The sequence below is a fragment of the Falco peregrinus genome, chromosome 7, assembly GCF_023634155.1.
Source record: "Falco peregrinus isolate bFalPer1 chromosome 7, bFalPer1.pri, whole genome shotgun sequence".
NCBI lineage: Eukaryota > Metazoa > Chordata > Aves > Falconiformes > Falconidae > Falco > Falco peregrinus.
Window position 1 is genome coordinate 24,026,281 of NC_073727.1, and position 19,325 is coordinate 24,045,605.

Genomic DNA, 19,325 nt, shown 5'->3' on the forward strand with positions numbered 1-19,325 from the left:
AATAGAAATTCAGTCTACAGGACAGGACAGCACTACAGCTAGTTCAAAGTAAAGCTCTCAGAACAGACACTGGATCCTCAGCACAAGCCATTACACTCCTATGATTATTAAGCCACACTGCTTGTTACTGCAGATGCAGTGTATAGCCTTCCAGGGACTGCAAAGGGAGTTCTGGGAGACACAACCTGACACAACCCACCTGATTTCAGATTTTGAAGTGGGATAAATTCCTCCCTGGTTCCCACATGTCTTACCTTCACTTGGCTATACTGAAATGCAGATTGCCGTAATGGGACCATTTAACAAGCAGTTCACATCATTATAAATCAGTAACCTCCTATCCTTTCTTTGTTATCTGCCAGTCTTTGTTGACTCCAAATACTTTATCAGCAAAGATTTTATTCTCCAGATTCCTGAGGAATTTACTGAGTGGATTAAACCTTGCTAGGAGAGACCTCACTCATTTCTTTCCATGTTTATGTCTCATTGAACCAGTCTGTAGATCATCCATGTCTGTAATGTCATGCACTGCACTTGTGCAAACTTTTAAACTCAGGGGCATTTGTTTTATCAAGGCATAAAGCCTCTTAGGAAATTTGAGCCTTTGATGGCTTTATAAACCATCTGTGCAATCTTGCCCTCCCAAGAGGCAGCAGGAATATCTGACCACACCTGTTTTTCATGAAACCATGCTACACAAGATAAATATGTTTGTCTTTCAATTCTTTATTCATGGAGTCCGAATGAATCATTAAGAACCCTGGGAAGCTGCTAAGAGTATCCACGCAGTGCTAACCTACTGTTTATTAAGTACTGAAGCAATATCCCATGGACCTAGATCCTATGGTACTGGGTAGTGTACAAATAGAATGGAAGGTTCCCTGCCCCAAATGGTTTAAACATCCAATACTAAAAGCTGTTAGACCTGTACAACAATTGCTTCATGGGGTTTTACATTAGAAATGTTAATTATACATATGCATGTATTTTAAATTGCTTTTATCATGTGCTCCTCGTTCTAGTTGTTCCAGCACTGCAAGCAAAGGACCTAATCCTGCTCTTACAAAAATCGAAGTAAGTTGCTCCATGTGTAACTGCATTGATCAACGCAATCTAATATGGTACTTCTTGGAAAGGTGGACAGAAGGAATATTCTTATACAGCATGAACGAACATAATTTTTCTGTTCACATCACTAGATATTTTCCTGCTTTCCTTCCAAATAAACATGGTTAAGACCTTTCACAGTTCTACAGCTTTCACATTTGATGCCAGCTACAAATGAATCAACACATTTACTTCTTTCCTCCCAGTTTCCTCTTGAGGTCTTAATAAAGATCCACAGTATGAACTTGTGGCAGATTCTTCAGTATTTTTATACAAGAGTGGTGGGGACAGAAGTGTTTTATCTATTGTTGCCGCTTCCCACAGTGGGCCCCGGAATACTGTGGAGGTCCTGGGAAGATAAGTGGTTATTCCAAGTTTCCTCTATTTCTCCACTGCCTCTTAAGCCTTGCCCTATCACACACTTTCCTACGGAAACCATGCCAACTTGTCCTGGTGGTAGAAATACATAAACATGGAAAAGCAGCAGCTTGATGTTAAAAACAAGTATCAAAGGACACTGTAACATTGGAAAAAATTAATATTGCCTCATAACGTAACACAACTGAATATTGAGTCTGGCCTCGTTACTTGCAGTGGCATCTTCCAATCTCTAACAAGACTTGGTGGAATTCCTTCAGAGCACACACAGACCTGCAACCCAGGAGTTAATCAAAGCACTCTCACCCTTAGCCAAGTGGAATTTTGTTAAACTCTTGCATAAGTGATGACAGCAAGACAACAGGATTCACGTTTATTACCTGAACTGTCTGGTAAACTGAAGGATCAAATCCTTTCACAGTCACCTCCCGGAAAACTCTTGGCTCCAGTTCCTCTTTGGTCAGATCACAGTGATATATAATACCTAAAACAGAATGCAAGATTGTGAGCTTTGTGTATGTCCATCATTAAAAGGATACCAGTTTTGCCACTGTCATGGAGTAATGAATGGCAAAGGTAACTCAGCAGGGTGAAAAACAGTAGCTCCAGACACATTCTTACAGTTAATATATAATTCAACACATACATATATGCACTTCATCTAGGTAGGGTGTAAAGGCTTTCTGTACAAAAAGACTAATTCTCACTGCCCATACACAGCCAAGTATCCAAAGTGGGTGAAATAAAATGGAAAAAAAGAATTGTTTTCATAAAGTTACACAGCACTTACTGAGAATTATAATGTTGGAAGAAAGAAGTATAAAGTCATTTTAAAAACATCTCTTCTAGAGCTACCAGTCTGAAAATTAATATATCAAGCATTTTACTCAGGTCAACATTTTTCTCTTTATGATAAAATACTTTGAAATTACAATTCAAACAGACCCCCAAATAAGGGAAAGAGCTGAGCAACCACTTGAAATTATGGCAGAGTAGCAGAGGTTACCTATGTGAACTGAACAGAATTTGGACTCATAATTTATTTTACATCCTGATCCTGCAGGTTTCAAGGCAAATTCAACTGCTTGAGTTGCACCTATGATTTCCAAAGGACTGTGCACATGAGAAAAGTTTGTCTATAAGCATGATAAAACTCTAAGGTTGGAGCAGAGGCAGAATACCAGAGACTGCAGCAACCTGGACACTACACAGATGTGTAATTAGCCAAGAAGAAGTTTGCCTTTAGACTATAAATCATATTTCCTGTCATTCAATCCTAATAACATTTGAGCACCTGTCATACAGCATGACTCTCATGTTTGCACACTAGTTAGTAAATCCTAACATTCATGAATACACTACAGATACATATGATACATAAAACTAACCTCCGGGTTAATTACTCTTTGATTTTCTGCTTTACAAGCTGGTCTCTATAAGATTTTAAATGTATATTAGGGAAAAGAACGCTAAAAGTTAAGGCAACAAGCCCTCTACAGGGATCCTCAATGTAATAAAACTAATCAAGGTGGACAGGACTTGACTGAAGTATATTTTAGACACTTCCAGGAGGCCAGAAGTAATTATTGCAGAGGTTATAGACATAAAAACTTATATTGAGACATGAGATAATGAGGAACCGTATCTCATAGAAGGGAATTGCCTCATTAAATCACTTTTATAGACTGTAGAAAATCAAAAAGATACAGCTTGGCAAAGGAACACAGATGAACATCAACACTTCTAATAACTGATAAAGCCTCTTTCCATAATGGTGCATTAATAGGGGAATAAAAGTAGAACTACTCTAATCTGCTGGGATTTTTTTTTTTTCTTCATTTGTCACAAAGTGACTAGCAAGCCTAATGCAGGGTGACAGGTACAAACAAGCATTAAAGCACCATTTCCCTTAAAGATTAGGATCCAGAAAGTGATGCGAAAGCACAAAGGAAAGCACACCAGGCAGTAATAGGCAGAGCAGTCATTTGACATATATACAGCTGCCCAAGCTAGATAATGTATTAGCAAACATTACACAGAGAGCAGGCAGAATAGCTGCATATTAGGAAGCCACATGATGAAGTATAAGCACAGTCACAGGCTGCATTTCAGGAGTCAATCAACCTCGTATTACAGTAATATGCAATTCAACCCCTGGTACGGCATCTCCTGTTTTGTTATATTTTTAGCTGCATGGCAGTTAATATCCAAAAACATAGTAATGTCAGAGCCTGCACTTTTTTGCTGGGTGCTAAATAAATGCAACACACTAGAGTGCTCAAGTAAGTGCTTACTGGACTGGACAGTAGGGATAACCATATTTTCAGGGAATAGCAAAAAATATTTTTATGATGTCTTGGTTTAAGCTGCTTTATTCACTATTTCATATGTAAGTTTACCAATACTTTTGTTAGGTGTTAAACACCACTATGTTAATTTGTTTCTCATTACAAAAAAATAGTGCAACTTAATGCAAGTGCAAATTATATTGATTTTGGATAGTTAAGTAGGAAGAACTATGTTAATCAAGGACCAGCCCTGTATCTTTTGTCTGGTTATTCCACTAATAGGGCAAATGGAGGTGGCATGGAAATTAAAAAATATGCACACATGTTCCTAAACATTACCTCTCTGGACTGCTTTCCTCACCCTTTCCTTATTCCCATACAGTCTACCTCCATGTCTTCCCTTCTTCTTTCTTCTAGATTCCAGGTTGCTCTGCCCCAGTTAACAGAGCTATGCCATGGGGAATCCTCTGTAGATGCTGAGCACATGAATTAAAAGGAGACAAAAAACCCTGCCTAAGCAACCAGCAGGCAGTGAGAGCAGCCATTGCTGGCTGGCTGGCAACCCACGAGCTAAAATACATCTCTGGGCTCTTCCCCTCCATATGTTTAGCAGCTGCAGAGACTCTGTTGGCTCAGCTGGGATGAATGGTGCATCTACTGGCCTACAAGGTGGGATGTGAGCAAATGAGCTAGCTGAACCATTAAGCTAGGATGAAGAGTGTCCTCAAACTCCTCTCCAGATGCAATGGCTGCAATGATGTGAATGTTGTTTGAAAGTTTATTTAAAAGAGGAACTGGAAACATATCTTATTTCTGGTTATGTAAACAGTAAGATAACAATAGGCAATTCACCACACTGATCTGCTAAGCTTGAAAGATAATTTTGAAAATTTGACACAATCCTTTCTAGGAAAACGAGCAAACCTATCAAAACTATTATATAGCCATTTTGCAATGTGGCTGTGCTCTAACTGAAACAGCAAAAATGTACGTCACATGCTTTAAGAACATTTTTGATCATCTGATTCATGTTCACTCAAAACCCTGGAAGAAGACAAAGAGTCTGGAGCATATCTCCCCTCTCCATATTTGAATTCTGTCCTGCATTAGCTATTGATTGCTTGGGGCAGGGAGAACGGCAGGGGGGAAGGGCAGGGGAAGAGAATAGAAAATACATTTTATTTTATATACTAGCTTGACAATTGCAAAGAAACTCCCTTCCTGGTGTGCCACACGTATTACATAACGCTTTGGACAGGCTCTGGCTTTGCAGGATTGTACAAACGATTTGTACAGCAATCCAACAAACATCAAGTGTTGCAAGAACAGACAGTAAGGATGCTCTAATGAGGCTATGCATAAATGAATCACAAAGCTGTCAGAGAGAGAATTTTTGTGACTTTTATTAATGTTCATCAAAATTGTGATGAAAGTCACAATACATTAACAATTGTCTTCAACAGAATTTGTAAACTTGTACCTTGCTGTATGAAGCAAGAACTGTGAGAATACTACAGTTTCATGTCAAGCACAAGCCAGTCTTGAGCAATTTCTCAATGCAGGTCTCTCTAATATTAGTAGCCATATTATTTAAGCTTCATGGATCCAGGACTGGTGCATTTGGTGCATTTGACTGGTGCTTACTACAGGAGGGGAAGCAGTTTTATATAACTACTAAACAACAGAAAACAGTATAGACACTGCTCTTAGCATAAGGAATAATAATGAAGGAAGAAAAAAAATCCAAACTTACCTGGAGATAAAAAGGAAGTAAACTGATAAAATATTTCGGTGTCCTTCTTTTGGCCACTATATCCCACAATACTGCCAACCTCGAGGGGGAAAGTCTTGAGATGTGCACCAGTAGCTAGGTCATGAAGTTGCAGGATATTCTTCACGTCATGCAGATAGCACAAAACCAGGAAGTTGGACCTCACACAAGCAACCCATTCTGCAGAGTGTGGAAAAGAAAAACAAAGCCACAGAAAATAGAGTTAAAAATTGTAAGAAAGAAAAAAAATCAGACATAATTTGATTCTAAAATTCTTTAGCATACCTAAATACATGCACCAAAATTTCTGACATGCATTGAATTTAACTCTTAAATCTTTAGAAGTCACTTGCCTTCTGAAACAAAAAAGTGAACCCAAAAGTAAAGGCTGACATTTTTTGGAAATGCACTAACCATGCCTGCTTGAAGCTAGTTTATACAGACACGGCAATAAAGATGCTTAACCAAGATGCTTATACGTTTGGGGTGTTCATAGATCAATACTGCTCTTGAATATGACATACTTCAATGCAAAACCCAAGCAAACCATTGATCTTTGCCAGCAATACTTGTGGAAATGCATGAAAAACAAAATAATAATCAGGATTTAGACTCAAGCTAAACTAGTAAGAATAAAACCACCTGTGATCCTGTACTGAACATTAAAGTCTAGAGCAGGGGTCCTCAAAACTTTTTAACCAGGGGGCCGGAGCAGGGATGCAGTGGCAGGCAGTCATCTGCGGCTGCTTGGTTTCGCCCCCCAACCCCCGGCGGGGGGGGGGTCGGGGGGTCTGTAAATACCGGGGGCCGGATTGAGGACCCTGGGGGGCTCTATCCAGCACACGGACTGTAGTTTGAGGACCCCAGGTCTAGAACCTAGAGGTTACTATTAATCTTGTTTTTATTGCTTCATTGTTCTTATTCAGGCTATTCTTGTAAACAAGCTCTAACAGGTAGGAGAAAAGGGCTATTCTGAGGTGATCTTCAACAGCCATTTTTTAAAAAAGCATGTTTATTCAACAAGCTAATGTTGTTGAAAAGCATTCTTGAGACCCTAAGGTAGTAGAACAGAATGCAGCAGAGCGAACTCAGTCTGGCAAAAGGGCCCCGGAACAAAGCGTTCGGCAGAGGCGTTTCCTTTATGCCCCTCATGGCAGTCCTGGACCCCTGCAGAGCTGCCCACCTTGGCTGTGCAGGAATGATGGCTTTTGCTTCACAGAACCTGTCACATTATGAGTTTGGTCCTCAGAATAAATACAAAAAATTATGTGAACTTTTTCATTGAATGCTTATTTTTTTAACTGCCCTTTGGAAAATCCAAACTGATTTTTTTTTTAAAAAAAAAGTCTAGGCTGGCAATTTCTACGAAAATCCCTGCAGTTCTACTGACCATCTCACTTCAATCCCCATCTCTATATCCTGTGAAGTGTAGAAACTCTTCAGGGCTCCAGTTCATCCAAAATATATCATGTAATATGTTCTCGCCTGTCTCCAGTGTGCCACTGGCTTTAGATCTTCAGTGAGAAATGCATTTATTTAGTCATGCAGACAGGAAAAAAATAGTAACTCTGTCGTTTAAGGAACTAGTTACCCTACTTTGCAACAAAGTATTTCAACATCTTATTAATTAAAAAATCAAATACAAATAAGACAAAATACAAACACAACACAGTTAAAAGTCAAGAAACAGTATCTGCAAGGAGGGAATGAGGGACATTTTTCTTGTTTGTAAGACTAGGTGAAGTGGTGATTCTCTTCCAACTATGCATGTGCAACCTCTCCCTGACAAGCCTGACTAGAAACCTAAATCATGGGCAGGGTACCAACATCGGACAATGCCTTCTCTTATCTGCTGGAAGCAAAAAACTGAAAAGATGGAATCAAAGAAGCAGGGAAAATCAGGTAGGGGCTGAAGGCTGAGGCATGCTGTAATGTTGAAGTAGCACAGTGAGATGGGGAGTTTAAGATACCAACATCGGAGGAAGAGCCATCAAACACAAAACAGAAGCAAGGCAGAATTGATTGAATTTCAGTTTTACACTATTTTGTGTTATCCAGATTTTAATAGTTCTTTCCAGTTTCCCCAAAGTCCTATAAAACCAAACCATTTGAATTCACAGAGGTGTACTGAAGACAGTCTTATAAATGTATCTTTGCACACTGAGGTTCCTGAACAAAAATTCAAAGTTGTGCCCCTTCCATTAAGATTAACAAGCTCTTTCTGAATTGAAGGTCAAAATTCATTATCCTGTAACAACTAGCTTCTTTAACAGCTCCTGCTTCCATATATGGTTCAGGCCTGCTGTGAGCCCCTAAAGCTCGAAGATCTTTAATTCCCAATAGCTCAACAGAGTCTACTTTCCTTCTCGATTGCTGATGAAGGACCAGTGAAATTTAACACTAGTCTGACTTTCTAGCCATATGAATTATTGTAACCTAAACACCAAAATAAAGCTTTACTACTCCCTTCTTCCCATAGATCACCATTGGTATTTTTTACCCCCATACTAACTCCCTCATGAACTTCTAGCTCATGAGAATCTTAGCTTTTTAAATCTGGGAATTTTCTAACCAAAGCCCCAGGGTACAACAGTAATTGAAATTTCAACCATGAATCCACGATCTGAAATAATAAGATACAGCACAACATAACACTATTTATACATTTGTAATTGATGTGCAATTTTAGCTCTGACGTGATTTACATTTCCTAAGTGAGGCTGCAGAACAGAATAAACTTTCTAAGTTTAATTGTTATACCCTATTACATATTTTGAAATACAGAATTATTTTGGCTGAATGAACAAGGAGAATGTGCAGTAATTTTAAATATTTATTACATTGCCGCTGCACAAATCTGCCAACATTCACATGTATAACTGCTTTATTAACACAGAATGAGTTTAAAAAATAGCATCCCTGCAGTCACACACCATTTTTACCTGCAGAATGAACTGCTCTGCAATCAGTATGAGATTCCAGGAATGTCACTGATATTGTCAAATAACATCTGTAACTAAAATGTCCAGTTTTACTCTTGAAATTTCCTGACACTTAAAGTGTCAACACTTCAACAAGCTGAAGATAAAAGATAAGACGACAACACAAAATGTTTTTAAAACATTCCGTGGGATTTAGGAACACAGCTTCTATGTATAACACCTGTATTATAACTGGGTTTGGTGCATTGTTAACTGCCTCCAAAACTTAACAGTAATGGAAGCTACAAAAAATGCAAAAATCAGAACAGAGCAAAACATTGAAGCAGACTTGAAAAGAGCAGAAGAAAAAAAGACACTAAGAACCAACACTTACCTACACTGCAAGCTAAAACAATGCTGAATTATTAACAAGAGCTATTTTTTGACTGCAAGCTACAAGCTGAGTCTGTTATTCCCATGCTTGGCACTGAGAACTGCAGATCCTGTTGAGTCTGTTGCATTAGCTGTCAGTCTCCTTGGTTTCTCTCATGGTTTGCAGAATGTATCCTGCATGTGACTGTACTTCCTGCAAGGTTTTAAGATTGTGTGCTTGCAAACCTCACATGTCTAAAAGCTAAGCCTGACACCATTGCTGTAGGCTCCCTTTACAGATAATGGGCAGAAATAAGCACCTTTAGAATGTAGTTCACCCAGTTATTTTGGATACCCTTTTCTGGGATACTGTGAATTGCTTGCTGAGCAGTTTTCACTCACACAAGTGTTTTTTAAAAAAGCTAACCATCCAGGACCTTTTCAATGTATAAGGTCAGTTTATTGCAGCTAATACTAATTAACAGAGCAATAATTCTTACAGCTACACCTAAATTTATCAATTGTTCTCCAGCATACTTAGAATCCACCCACTTACAATACCCATCAGGCAAAGAATTTATTTTACTAAACAATAAACATGCAGAGGCTGCCTTTTCCAATGTGAGCCTTGTGGGTCAGGCATCAGAGAGAGATGGACACGTTGAGGCTCTTGTAGGTACTGAAAGCAGGTGTGAAGAATTATCCTTGGTACTGTGCACTTCTCTCTGAAGATGATAGTGACCACCTTGATGATTACAATAGGTTATACACAATTCCCCAATAGCTAAATTTGGCCTAGAGGAATTATTTCTTAAGAAGGCCTAGACAATGTGCTCAACCATCTCTAGAAGTTCTAGTTCAACCTTTTAGGAATTCATATATTGCTACTTCCAAGAAACCTTTTATTTTGGCAGCTTTCATTAGTAGCAAAGGCATGCCACTAACACAGCACCTGCAACACTATGAACTTTTGAAACAGTTTCATGAAAACAAAGGTTGAATCCTCACACCAAACGTCTGTGCCACTAACCTTAATTACTAAAGACAGTTCTGATCTTTCATTTCTGTAGCAGTACCAACGGCATGTTAAGTGTTCAACTATACAAACATGCTTTGACAGATGCAAGCTGAAATACACTGATGAAAATACACTGAAGAAAATGGCAAGCTAGAAGAGCTAGGTAGACACAAATCTTCAGCAGAAACCGATGAGTTACTTGCTGTGCAATGTGCTTGTCTGTCCACCCAACAAACAGTGAACATACTTCAACGGACTGTCAAAGCTGTAGCTGGGAAGTAGACCTGGAAGGTCTTTGGTTTCTTTGGTCATCACAGACAGTAACTGTAAACTTCAGTATCTCTGCAGATTAACAGGTATCCATGCCAATCTCGCTTAAAATGACCTATAATCACCACTTAAGGCTACTTATGGGTAGATTTGTAAGCAAAGCATGAGCAATTTATAGAATAAAACGTGAATCATTCTGAAACATTTGAGTAAATGTTGATGAGCCCTCACAACATAAAGCATATGTCTTCCCTCTGAGATGCCATCCTCAGTGACAGCCTGCCATATTTAAGTTAATGGCAAAGCTCCAACCAATTTCAACAAGACAAGGATTTTATACCGCACATCCTTGCAGTATGAGACAGACAAACAAGAGATGGGGCAGGGTGGGAAGAAGCTCTTCTGAAGCAGCAAACATCAGGAGTAACACTTCCTTAAGTAACCTACGGGTTTTAGTCATCTGTGGCTGATGCTGGTTTTCCATGGTAAACAGAGTTAAACAGAGCCACACAAGCCCTACCAGTGGAGCAGAATATAACTTTCAGTCAGGGACATGCATCTGGACCACATCCTCTTCCCATGTCCCCAGTGACTGAGGGACTGTATCTGGCTTGGCCAGATCTTAGGGAGTGCCTTTTGTTGCTGGGAAACACTGGAGCTAAGCCGCATCCCAGCTGGCTGGTTTCTTGGGTATTTTCCCTCACATTTCACAGCAGAGGCTTATCAACCTGGTCATTTGCATTGCAGCCAATTTCCTCCTCTCTACCACATATCTGCACTAGCAATCTCTGCAGGGTGCTTCCTCTGGGATATACTCAGAAGGTCACACAACTGCTCCGCAAAGCAGCCACATAATCCTTCATGTGCCTGTTTCATGAGCAAAACTCCCAAGTGTGTAAAGCTATGGGTACTTGAAAAATTAGCACAGACTAATGGAACCCACCAGCTTCTTGACAGCCAAGGTGAACATGAGGACATGAATGTGAGCAAACTGGTCTAGTGCAAGGTGTCCCAGCCCATGGCAGGGAGTAGGAACTAGATGATCTTTAAGGTCCTTTCCAACCCAAACTGTTCTATGATTCTGTGATTACTCACACCCATGCACATCCTTGTCATTCAGGATCAACAATTTCATGGTGCTCATCCAGATTTCCCCTCCTGGTTTCACTACAGTGTCAAAAGATACATTTCAGTTGCAGTAACTCCCCTCCCCAAACTCTTAAGCATTTATGAATTAGCTAACAGGTTTAAAGGTATGAAGAAAAATACTATTTTTCATTTGGAGTGCACATTCTAGCAGAGGGAAGGGAAGAGTTTTACACGCACTGAGTTTAGGTATGGAGATGTGTATGAGGTACAGGAGCGCTGCTAGCTTTGTCCTTGCTTGTTAAGTGGTCAACTGAGATTCGAGGAACTGTTAAAGATCACTCACCCCATCTACGACAGATGCAGGAATATGTCTTATTTCTCAGCCTTCCTTATTCAGGAGATTATTCCATTTTTCTTTTCATTGTCACAAGTACAGGGCTCGATACAACTGCTACTCTGAAGTTGCCCTGCTCTACCAGTATTGGGCAGTTTTGGCAGGGGTGTGTGTGTGTGGTGTGTCACAGTTCTCAAAATTAATTATTTAATCTCCTAAAGACAGCAGGTTTATCCTATGCCTTAGAACTAGGGTTGCAGTATCTGCAATGATTAGTCTGCATTTATGGTTTCATAGCTGCCTTCTAATCCAGCACACCTACTTGCAGCTACGTGGTCATTTAAAGCACTAGTTCAACAATAGATGTGAATCTCTCCTACGGTTCTATTTTAGACTCCTGGAAAATTAAAAGTAATATTTTATAAACAAACTCCGAAGGGGAGGAAACTAGTCTCATCACATTTCAATATGTTCCAAGGCCCCCCTTAAATTTAATTTCAAAATAGCAATCATTTATTTCTTCCCCTCAGCTCACAGAGATCTTAATTTACCTCAACCCTCTGTGAAATCCCTGCTCAGAGTTGTAAAATGAAGTGTGTGTGCAACCTCATTGCAGGAGTATGTTTGGTTTTTTTCCTGTATTTCCCAAATTAGCTCATTTATAAGCAGTTCTGAAAACAAAAAGGTCAAAGCTAATAAAGTCTATCTTGAAGAATACGTTGAAGAAACCAAATGACATTCATGCCACCTTGTAGGCACGTGTGTTTATTTCTTGGTTAGATTATATTACCTGTAACACCTTCCCTAAGACTGCATTATTATACTTTGGGGAATTTCTCTTTTTGCCATTGATGGACATTGGCAGAGCTTCATAATTCTTAATCTTTAACTCATTATTCATAAACAAATCTATTTCTAGATGTACAAGGTGGAGCTTCTATGACACTGAATCTAAGTCAACACATAGAATTGAAGGCAGCTATGGCTACCAGGCAGATCACACCAGAGGAGGAGCCTTTCAAGCCAAGTATCTATCTGTCCATCCCAGTAAAACTTACTTGTGACATAAAGCACCACTAACTGTAATATTTATAAAGAAATTATAATACATCTAGTTACATCTTGATAGAGAGTCACTCCCACACATATGTAAAAATTGGACCAGTAGCAATACTAATTTACCCTCTGAATCACTGCTGTCCTGGCTTTCGCAGAAGGCATTTCATTACATTGTAATCTCCAGATCACACAAAATCAAATTCACTTGACTGCAAGGTTTTCAAGACAATGAATTATTAACTGGCTTCTGCTATAATTATGTCTTTCTAAACCAAATGTTGGAATGATTAAAACAACATGACATAGAGACTGGCTTGCTTGCTGACTTCATCAAGTGAAGGAGGATTTTTTATTTACTCAGCGCTACAACCTCCTGAACATGATAAAACTTCCTTATCGTGGCGGTCAGGATACAACGCTAATTTGCAAGTGTCTGCCACAAAGAAGCAACTGAACAATTCAAACTGAATTTACTGTAGCCTAAGATCTACTTATAACTCATCTTCTTATGGAGACACTTTCATTTGTTAATTTAATCCAATTCCTTCATGTACCACTCCAAAAAGCTAGAGAGAAGTGGACATATGATTGCCTACTCTGGCTTCACATTCAAATACAGTAGAAGCTTAATGACACACAACAGGCATCTGAAAGTCACTTTGAAGGTTTTACATGACAGATTATGCTTGCCTTCAAGTTAAGAGCTGAATGCCTTTTAATGTTTACAGTCTGAAGGTCAGTGCCCTCAGCAAACCCATTTATCTGAACTTTCAGTTTTCCAAATGCAGTTCTTATTATGTTTGTATAGTCAAGGCTATCCTGTATAATCCATTCAAGAAGTGTTGCATGCATTAAATTTTTTTTTGCATGTGCACAAACATGAACTCAGTATGACTTTACCTTTACAATGTAACCAAAACGGAGCTGAGCTAAATACCAGTGTAGTGAAGAGCAGATGTGGCCTTTATCTTACTGGGAAGGAATATATACCCAGTGTCTATATAGCCATTGGTCAAAGCTCCTTTGGGTGCCTAGACCACTTCTCAGGTAAATCCACACACAGTAACCACATTTAATTTCAATCACATTTCTGTCCCATTCTATTTGGACACTCCCCATCTCCAAGTCAATTCTTCGACTTGGTTCCACTTTATAAATTGCTGTTCCTTATAACTTAAGCATGCCTTCACAGACTGTCAGCAAATACACACACAATCAGAAATTAAGATTGGAAGCAATTTTTCACTTACACCTATTATTTATTTTCTGCTTAGGACTTCAAAGGTACATTTAAAATGAAAATGATTCAAAGAGCACAATTTCAAGATTCATGTCTCACCAAGCTCTAATCTGCTACTTTTGTGATTACCAAAATTCTTGCAATATTCTAGACCCCAGTCGTTTGGAACATCACTACAATTTTGGATGTGCCCAGTCACCATTTATGTCACACACATACCTTGTCTAGGCTGTGGCAGAAATCACACAGAACACATTGTGAAATTCAGACAGAAATATTTTTTTAAAGTGTCCTATAAAGCAAGATCTTAAGAGGAATTTGAAACAGTAGTCAAATAGATCTGTCTCAGCAAGAAGACAGAAGTTACTGTATATACACATACCAAATCACACACACAGAATTCTACTCATTCTACAAAGCAGCTCTGCACCAGAAAAGTAGCAAACATGAATGAATTTGTATAAAGATGGATTAATAAAAAAAAAAAGCAGAGTCTTTTTGAATAGCTATAATTGAGCTAGTCAGATAAATCATAATTGTATCTTGTACTGTATGCAGAACAAACTACATAAACGTACACAAAGTATCTGCCAAAAAACAGCTCGGAGGTTTTTCTGTATTATCTGAAACTGATTCTAAGTTTTCATAGAAATGTCCCCAAAATTATGGGATAAAAAAAATGTACACATTTATTTCAATTATATCAAAACCTAAGATTTATGTTTTGAACTCACTTTTATACTTAGAGAATTCCATGTGCTTCAGCTTTCCTGAGGCTTTTTTTCAAGTGTTGTCTACTCCCCTTATCCCAGGAACAACAGTAAATCCTGTCTCAAATTCTGACCAAGTTTGGTCACTTCATAGTGTGCTGCACTACTCCCAGGTTTGATCTTTCCCTTCTCTCTGCTTACAAAGTCCTTCTTGCTGTAATCCCCAACAGTTTAGTAAATGTTTACTACACTGATGGGAAACTGGAAAATACTTGCCCCCATTTCCTACAAACACAATTAAAACAAGGACAGATGAAGCAACTTCACTATGGTCACACAAGATGTTAGAGAAAGAAACACATCCTGGACCTATTCATCACCATGTCTTCTAATCGCAAATCCTAAACAAAGTTTAAACACAGGAAAAAAAAGAAGGTCTGTACAAGATAATTCAATAGACTAATTACTGAATTAATTTGAAAAAAGCTGAACAGAAAGTCTTGTACTTGACATGAACTCTTACCTAGAACATCTCTTTCATGTTCAGGGACGAGAACTTTCCATTTGGATTCCTCAGGGTCACTGAAGTCAATGTTGATTAACCGGTAATTTGGAGAGTGGCGATTTGTCTTGAAAGTGAACACTGTTCCTTCATTGGTGACATACTCATACTCAGCCTCAAAGTTATCTATCAGCTTCACCCACTGAAGAATTCCTGCAAGATCAAACATATAATGAATTTCTTAACCTCCTGAAACAAAACCTTTCAATACCTGAGGGCAAGGTCTGCCTGACAATTGCTGTAGGCTCCTCTTTGAACCACGGCAGTGACCAGAAGAGGTACAACTATGCAAAGGGCCTAATACGTACTGAGAACTTGCAAAGAATTCTCCATATTAGTGGGCTGCAGTGGGAAAATGCTAGTTCATGGACATGTTAACATACTGGTTTTGAGGAATTTCTAGCAAAATACACATAGAATACTGAAAAAATTATGGCTAGTGTTTCATCAGCTTTCCTAAAGCCCTGATGGACAGCTCAGATATGTGCTACAGAGGGGCTTCTACCACACTGGCTGTCATGGAGCTAACACCACCAAGCACATCAGGTTCTTGCCAAGAGAGTTCATAAGTCCCCACTTCTACAGACTTCTTGGAACGAGGAGTGGCAGCTGCGTCAAAAGACTCTGCATTAAGCTTTCAAGCTCAATTTTATTTTCAATAGCTTTTTTAAAACTACTATTTAATTATAAATTATTTTTTTCTTTCTGCAAAAAAAGTTACTTTTTCTTAAAGTGGAAAGTTTTTCATCCTCCTTATTAAGCCCCAAGCTTCTCATGCTATTTGCATGAGTACAATAAACTTCAATACCAGGAATTTCCCTGCCAATTCAGAAAAAACATTCTGAAGTGTTTTCTGCAGAAGCTTGTCACCACCAAAGGACAACTACACAAAGTTAGCTAAAATGTTAATTTCTGGGTTTGCAAAGAATGAAACTGCATTTTTCCTACCAACCTTCTGGAATATCACACTCACTAATAGAAGCACACTTCTCTCAAACATGAATCGCCTTAGCTTACTCACTCTGTACCACAGTCTTAGTATTGACTTAACTTGGAGGTGGGACTGAAAGACTCCACTACATTTTATTCACATTCTACTGCTTTGCAATAGGCTTAGTAGAAAGAAAAAGTAGCAAGGCCAGATCAGATATGTAATATGATTGTTATATCTACAGTCCAACCTATCAACCAAACTTACTATTATAAGCATCATACATTAGCTATGCTAAAGAATCAGAATCCTTATTTATATGTGAAATTAAAAATTCTGTTTCTTAAAATAACATTTGGTGCACTCTCTGCCTCTTTCTTAAAACTAAAGGCTAGGTCTTTGCTTTTAAGTATAAACAAATAAACTGTGCATAAATCTGTTCATGAAACTACAAATAGAGTGTTTGCATCAATAAAACAGCATATCAGCTGTTTTATAATATTAAAAACTGAGCAGAATAGTGGAAGTAGATCATAGCTGAGCTGTAATTACTGTAAGTTTTAAAAAAGAAAAGAATAATTGAGGAAGCAGTGAGATGGCTAAAGTAATTTTAAACCCATTAAATGTAATAAGAGAGTGTAGCCAGGCTTAGTACATTCATAAAGCTCTATCTCTTAATTGCTGTTTCGGTTTAAGGAAAACTTCTCTGTCTCTTCATGCAAAGTGATAGATTAGCCAATTACATTCTACTTGTCATACTGCTGCAGTAAGCTTCCCAGACAATCCAGTCAACTTAGTATCCTGCCTCTGAGTGAACCAAATGCATGTTAAATCTTTTCGCTGAGGTCCAAAGTTTTGCCCTTCTCAAGAGGTTTCATGTTGAAGAAAAATCCTGCTAAGTCCCTCGAGTTGCTCAGAGTTCTGTAGAGAAAACCTGCTTTAATGTCCAGTAAAACAAAGAAAATCAGCCTTCAGTGAACTCTGATACATACCAGTGAAACTGTTTTAAGATCCCAAATCACATGCACAAGCATTTTAGTAAATAAAAACTTAACTGCAGTATAACACCATAACAATATTGGAACATTTGCATTTTAGTATCTGACAGAATGAAACCATCCTACTAAACAAGAACAAGGCTTCATAAAAAGAAATCTCCAGACTGTTGAAAACCCCCACTTTTTTAATGGTATATGTTCACGATAACTGTAGTCCCCAAGATTGCAACAGAAGTTGGATTCCATGAAGAAAAAGGACAATTATGTGACATTAGGGATTTACTTTGCTTCCTTGCAACTCATTCATCTAGTCCCAAATGAACAGCTAGTCAAAAAGCAAGAGGGTTTATATTCTACAGGGATACACTAAGTTCTTATTACAAAATCAAGAGCATTCATCATGTTAAAGTGGATGTTACATAGTCCTTAGAAGAAAAACATTGTAGATGAATCACCTCTAAACCACTGTCTCACTGAAGTAGTTAAATATGCCAATACCTAGTCTAAGTTAGGAGGCAGTAATGAGGTAATTACAGGCAGCTGCAAGAGACTGTTACATCAGATACATTTGCTACTGTACAAAGTATGTGCTCTAGTTTTCCTGTGACAGGAAGACACTCTTTGCGATGAGACAGACACCTGAACTACAGGATGCAGCTTTACAGCTGGTTGCAGGTGGTCCGCTTGCGGCTCATGACTGAAAGGGCTGGTCTAGCACTGGTTTAGATCTCCCTGCTTAGGTGTCTCCTTTGGGCTAGGAATAACAACCTGGTGACCAACACGGCCAGTTCACTGAGCACCAATACGGCTGAAAACTCATTGAGGGGTGTGGGAACCATTTATCTGCTGGTCACACCAGTGGCAGCACAAGGGAGAGTCAGGCCCATGCAGCTTACTAGCGTGGCACTGAGTCCTGTCAGGCACTCTGGCCTTGCTGCTGAGCGGAGCCAACACTTAATCACCGCCAAAGAGGAGTTTGCCCTTCATCACATTAGACTGGTGCTTCTGTTTTGCTTATTTGCCTGAGTAGCGTGCTTGTTCAACATGTTAAATGACTTAAAAAAACCAACTGTGCTGCAAAATAAACTTTTCTCTTCCACTGTGTGAAGCAGCTCACGGCTTGGGCAGAGGAGTGTCGCTACATGCAAGGCAGCCAGTACGTGCAAGGTAGTGGCCGAGGCTGAAGAGGAGTAACAGCATTTATTATCATTATCATGATTAAATCATTATCATGATTATTTATTATCATTAGCAATGAGCCATGAGATAAGCTTGACTGCAGCAAACTTGCACTCTCATTTTTCCCTCCTCTATCACTGTGTCTCCACCATCATGCTTGGTTTGGCATTTGCCCAAGTGACTAGAAAAGCTGATCAAATTAGCTAACCTAGAAGAAAACTCTTATTTCACAGCTTCTTACTAAGTACAATCACCTAACCACAGGGTCAGATGAGTGAAGATGCTGACTGACTCAACAGGAGAACAGTCTCATGTAATATGGGAGCGTGAGGAAATAGATGGGACATCTCTCCTTTCCAGGGCAGCAAGTGCTTAGTCTGGCTCTACTCTCATCAAACTGCTCCCCCAGTACCCAAAACATCCAGGGGTATGAACACAGCAGATTCTTATTTAAGACAGCACATTGCACCAGGAGGACAGTTTGCTTGAATGTGCACGCTTTTAAATCTAAAGCATACCTCGTCAAAGATTCTGTCTTCCTGGAAACATCAGGAATACACCTGCAAGTCTGTCCATGTCTGACATGCATTTCCAATTCAAATTCTGTGCCAACAGACGATGCATAACTCCTCTGTTCCTTCCTATTTGTCTTCTGTTTATATGTGTGACTACTGAGTACTATGCGTGCAGCCTTCACCTGGCCTGAATTTAGGATGGATGATTCTGCAGTAACTGGCTAAAAATTCAAAAGCATGGCAAACTAGGTACTGAAGGACTCAACCAGCACCCACTTACAGTGTATTCTCTATACATGTGTAACAGAGCACACTTACAGCAGCAGAATGAGCTGGGCTGAGCGTGGTTACCTAAGCATCAGAAGAGAAAAAACTGCAAAAAAAGCAGTTCAGCATGCAGTGCAGGTATGGGAAAGCATGTTTGACCATGGAGGACCCACACTCTAACTTCTGGAAGAATAATAAAAATATCTACACACAATCTAGATGGGACAATACAAACATTCCCAAGTAACTTCTTGCAGCACTAAGTCACATGTACCAGTTCCCGAGGGACCTGAGAAAGTCAGTGAAGGTATCAACA

General features: G+C 39.1%; 1 protein-coding gene across 1 annotated transcript in view; it reads right to left on the reverse strand.

Annotated features, from left to right (window-relative positions):
- PREP (prolyl endopeptidase) overlaps positions 1-19,325 on the reverse strand; it is a 113,435-nt gene that overhangs the window by 42,752 nt on the left and 51,358 nt on the right. The window contains exons 8-10 of the mRNA XM_055810174.1: positions 15,081-15,272; positions 5,527-5,724; positions 1,866-1,969 (exon numbers count right to left, since the gene is read on the reverse strand). Coding sequence (XP_055666149.1) covers positions 1,866-1,969; positions 5,527-5,724; positions 15,081-15,272 — 494 coding nt within the window. The remainder of the gene's footprint in view (positions 1-1,865; positions 1,970-5,526; positions 5,725-15,080; positions 15,273-19,325) is intronic.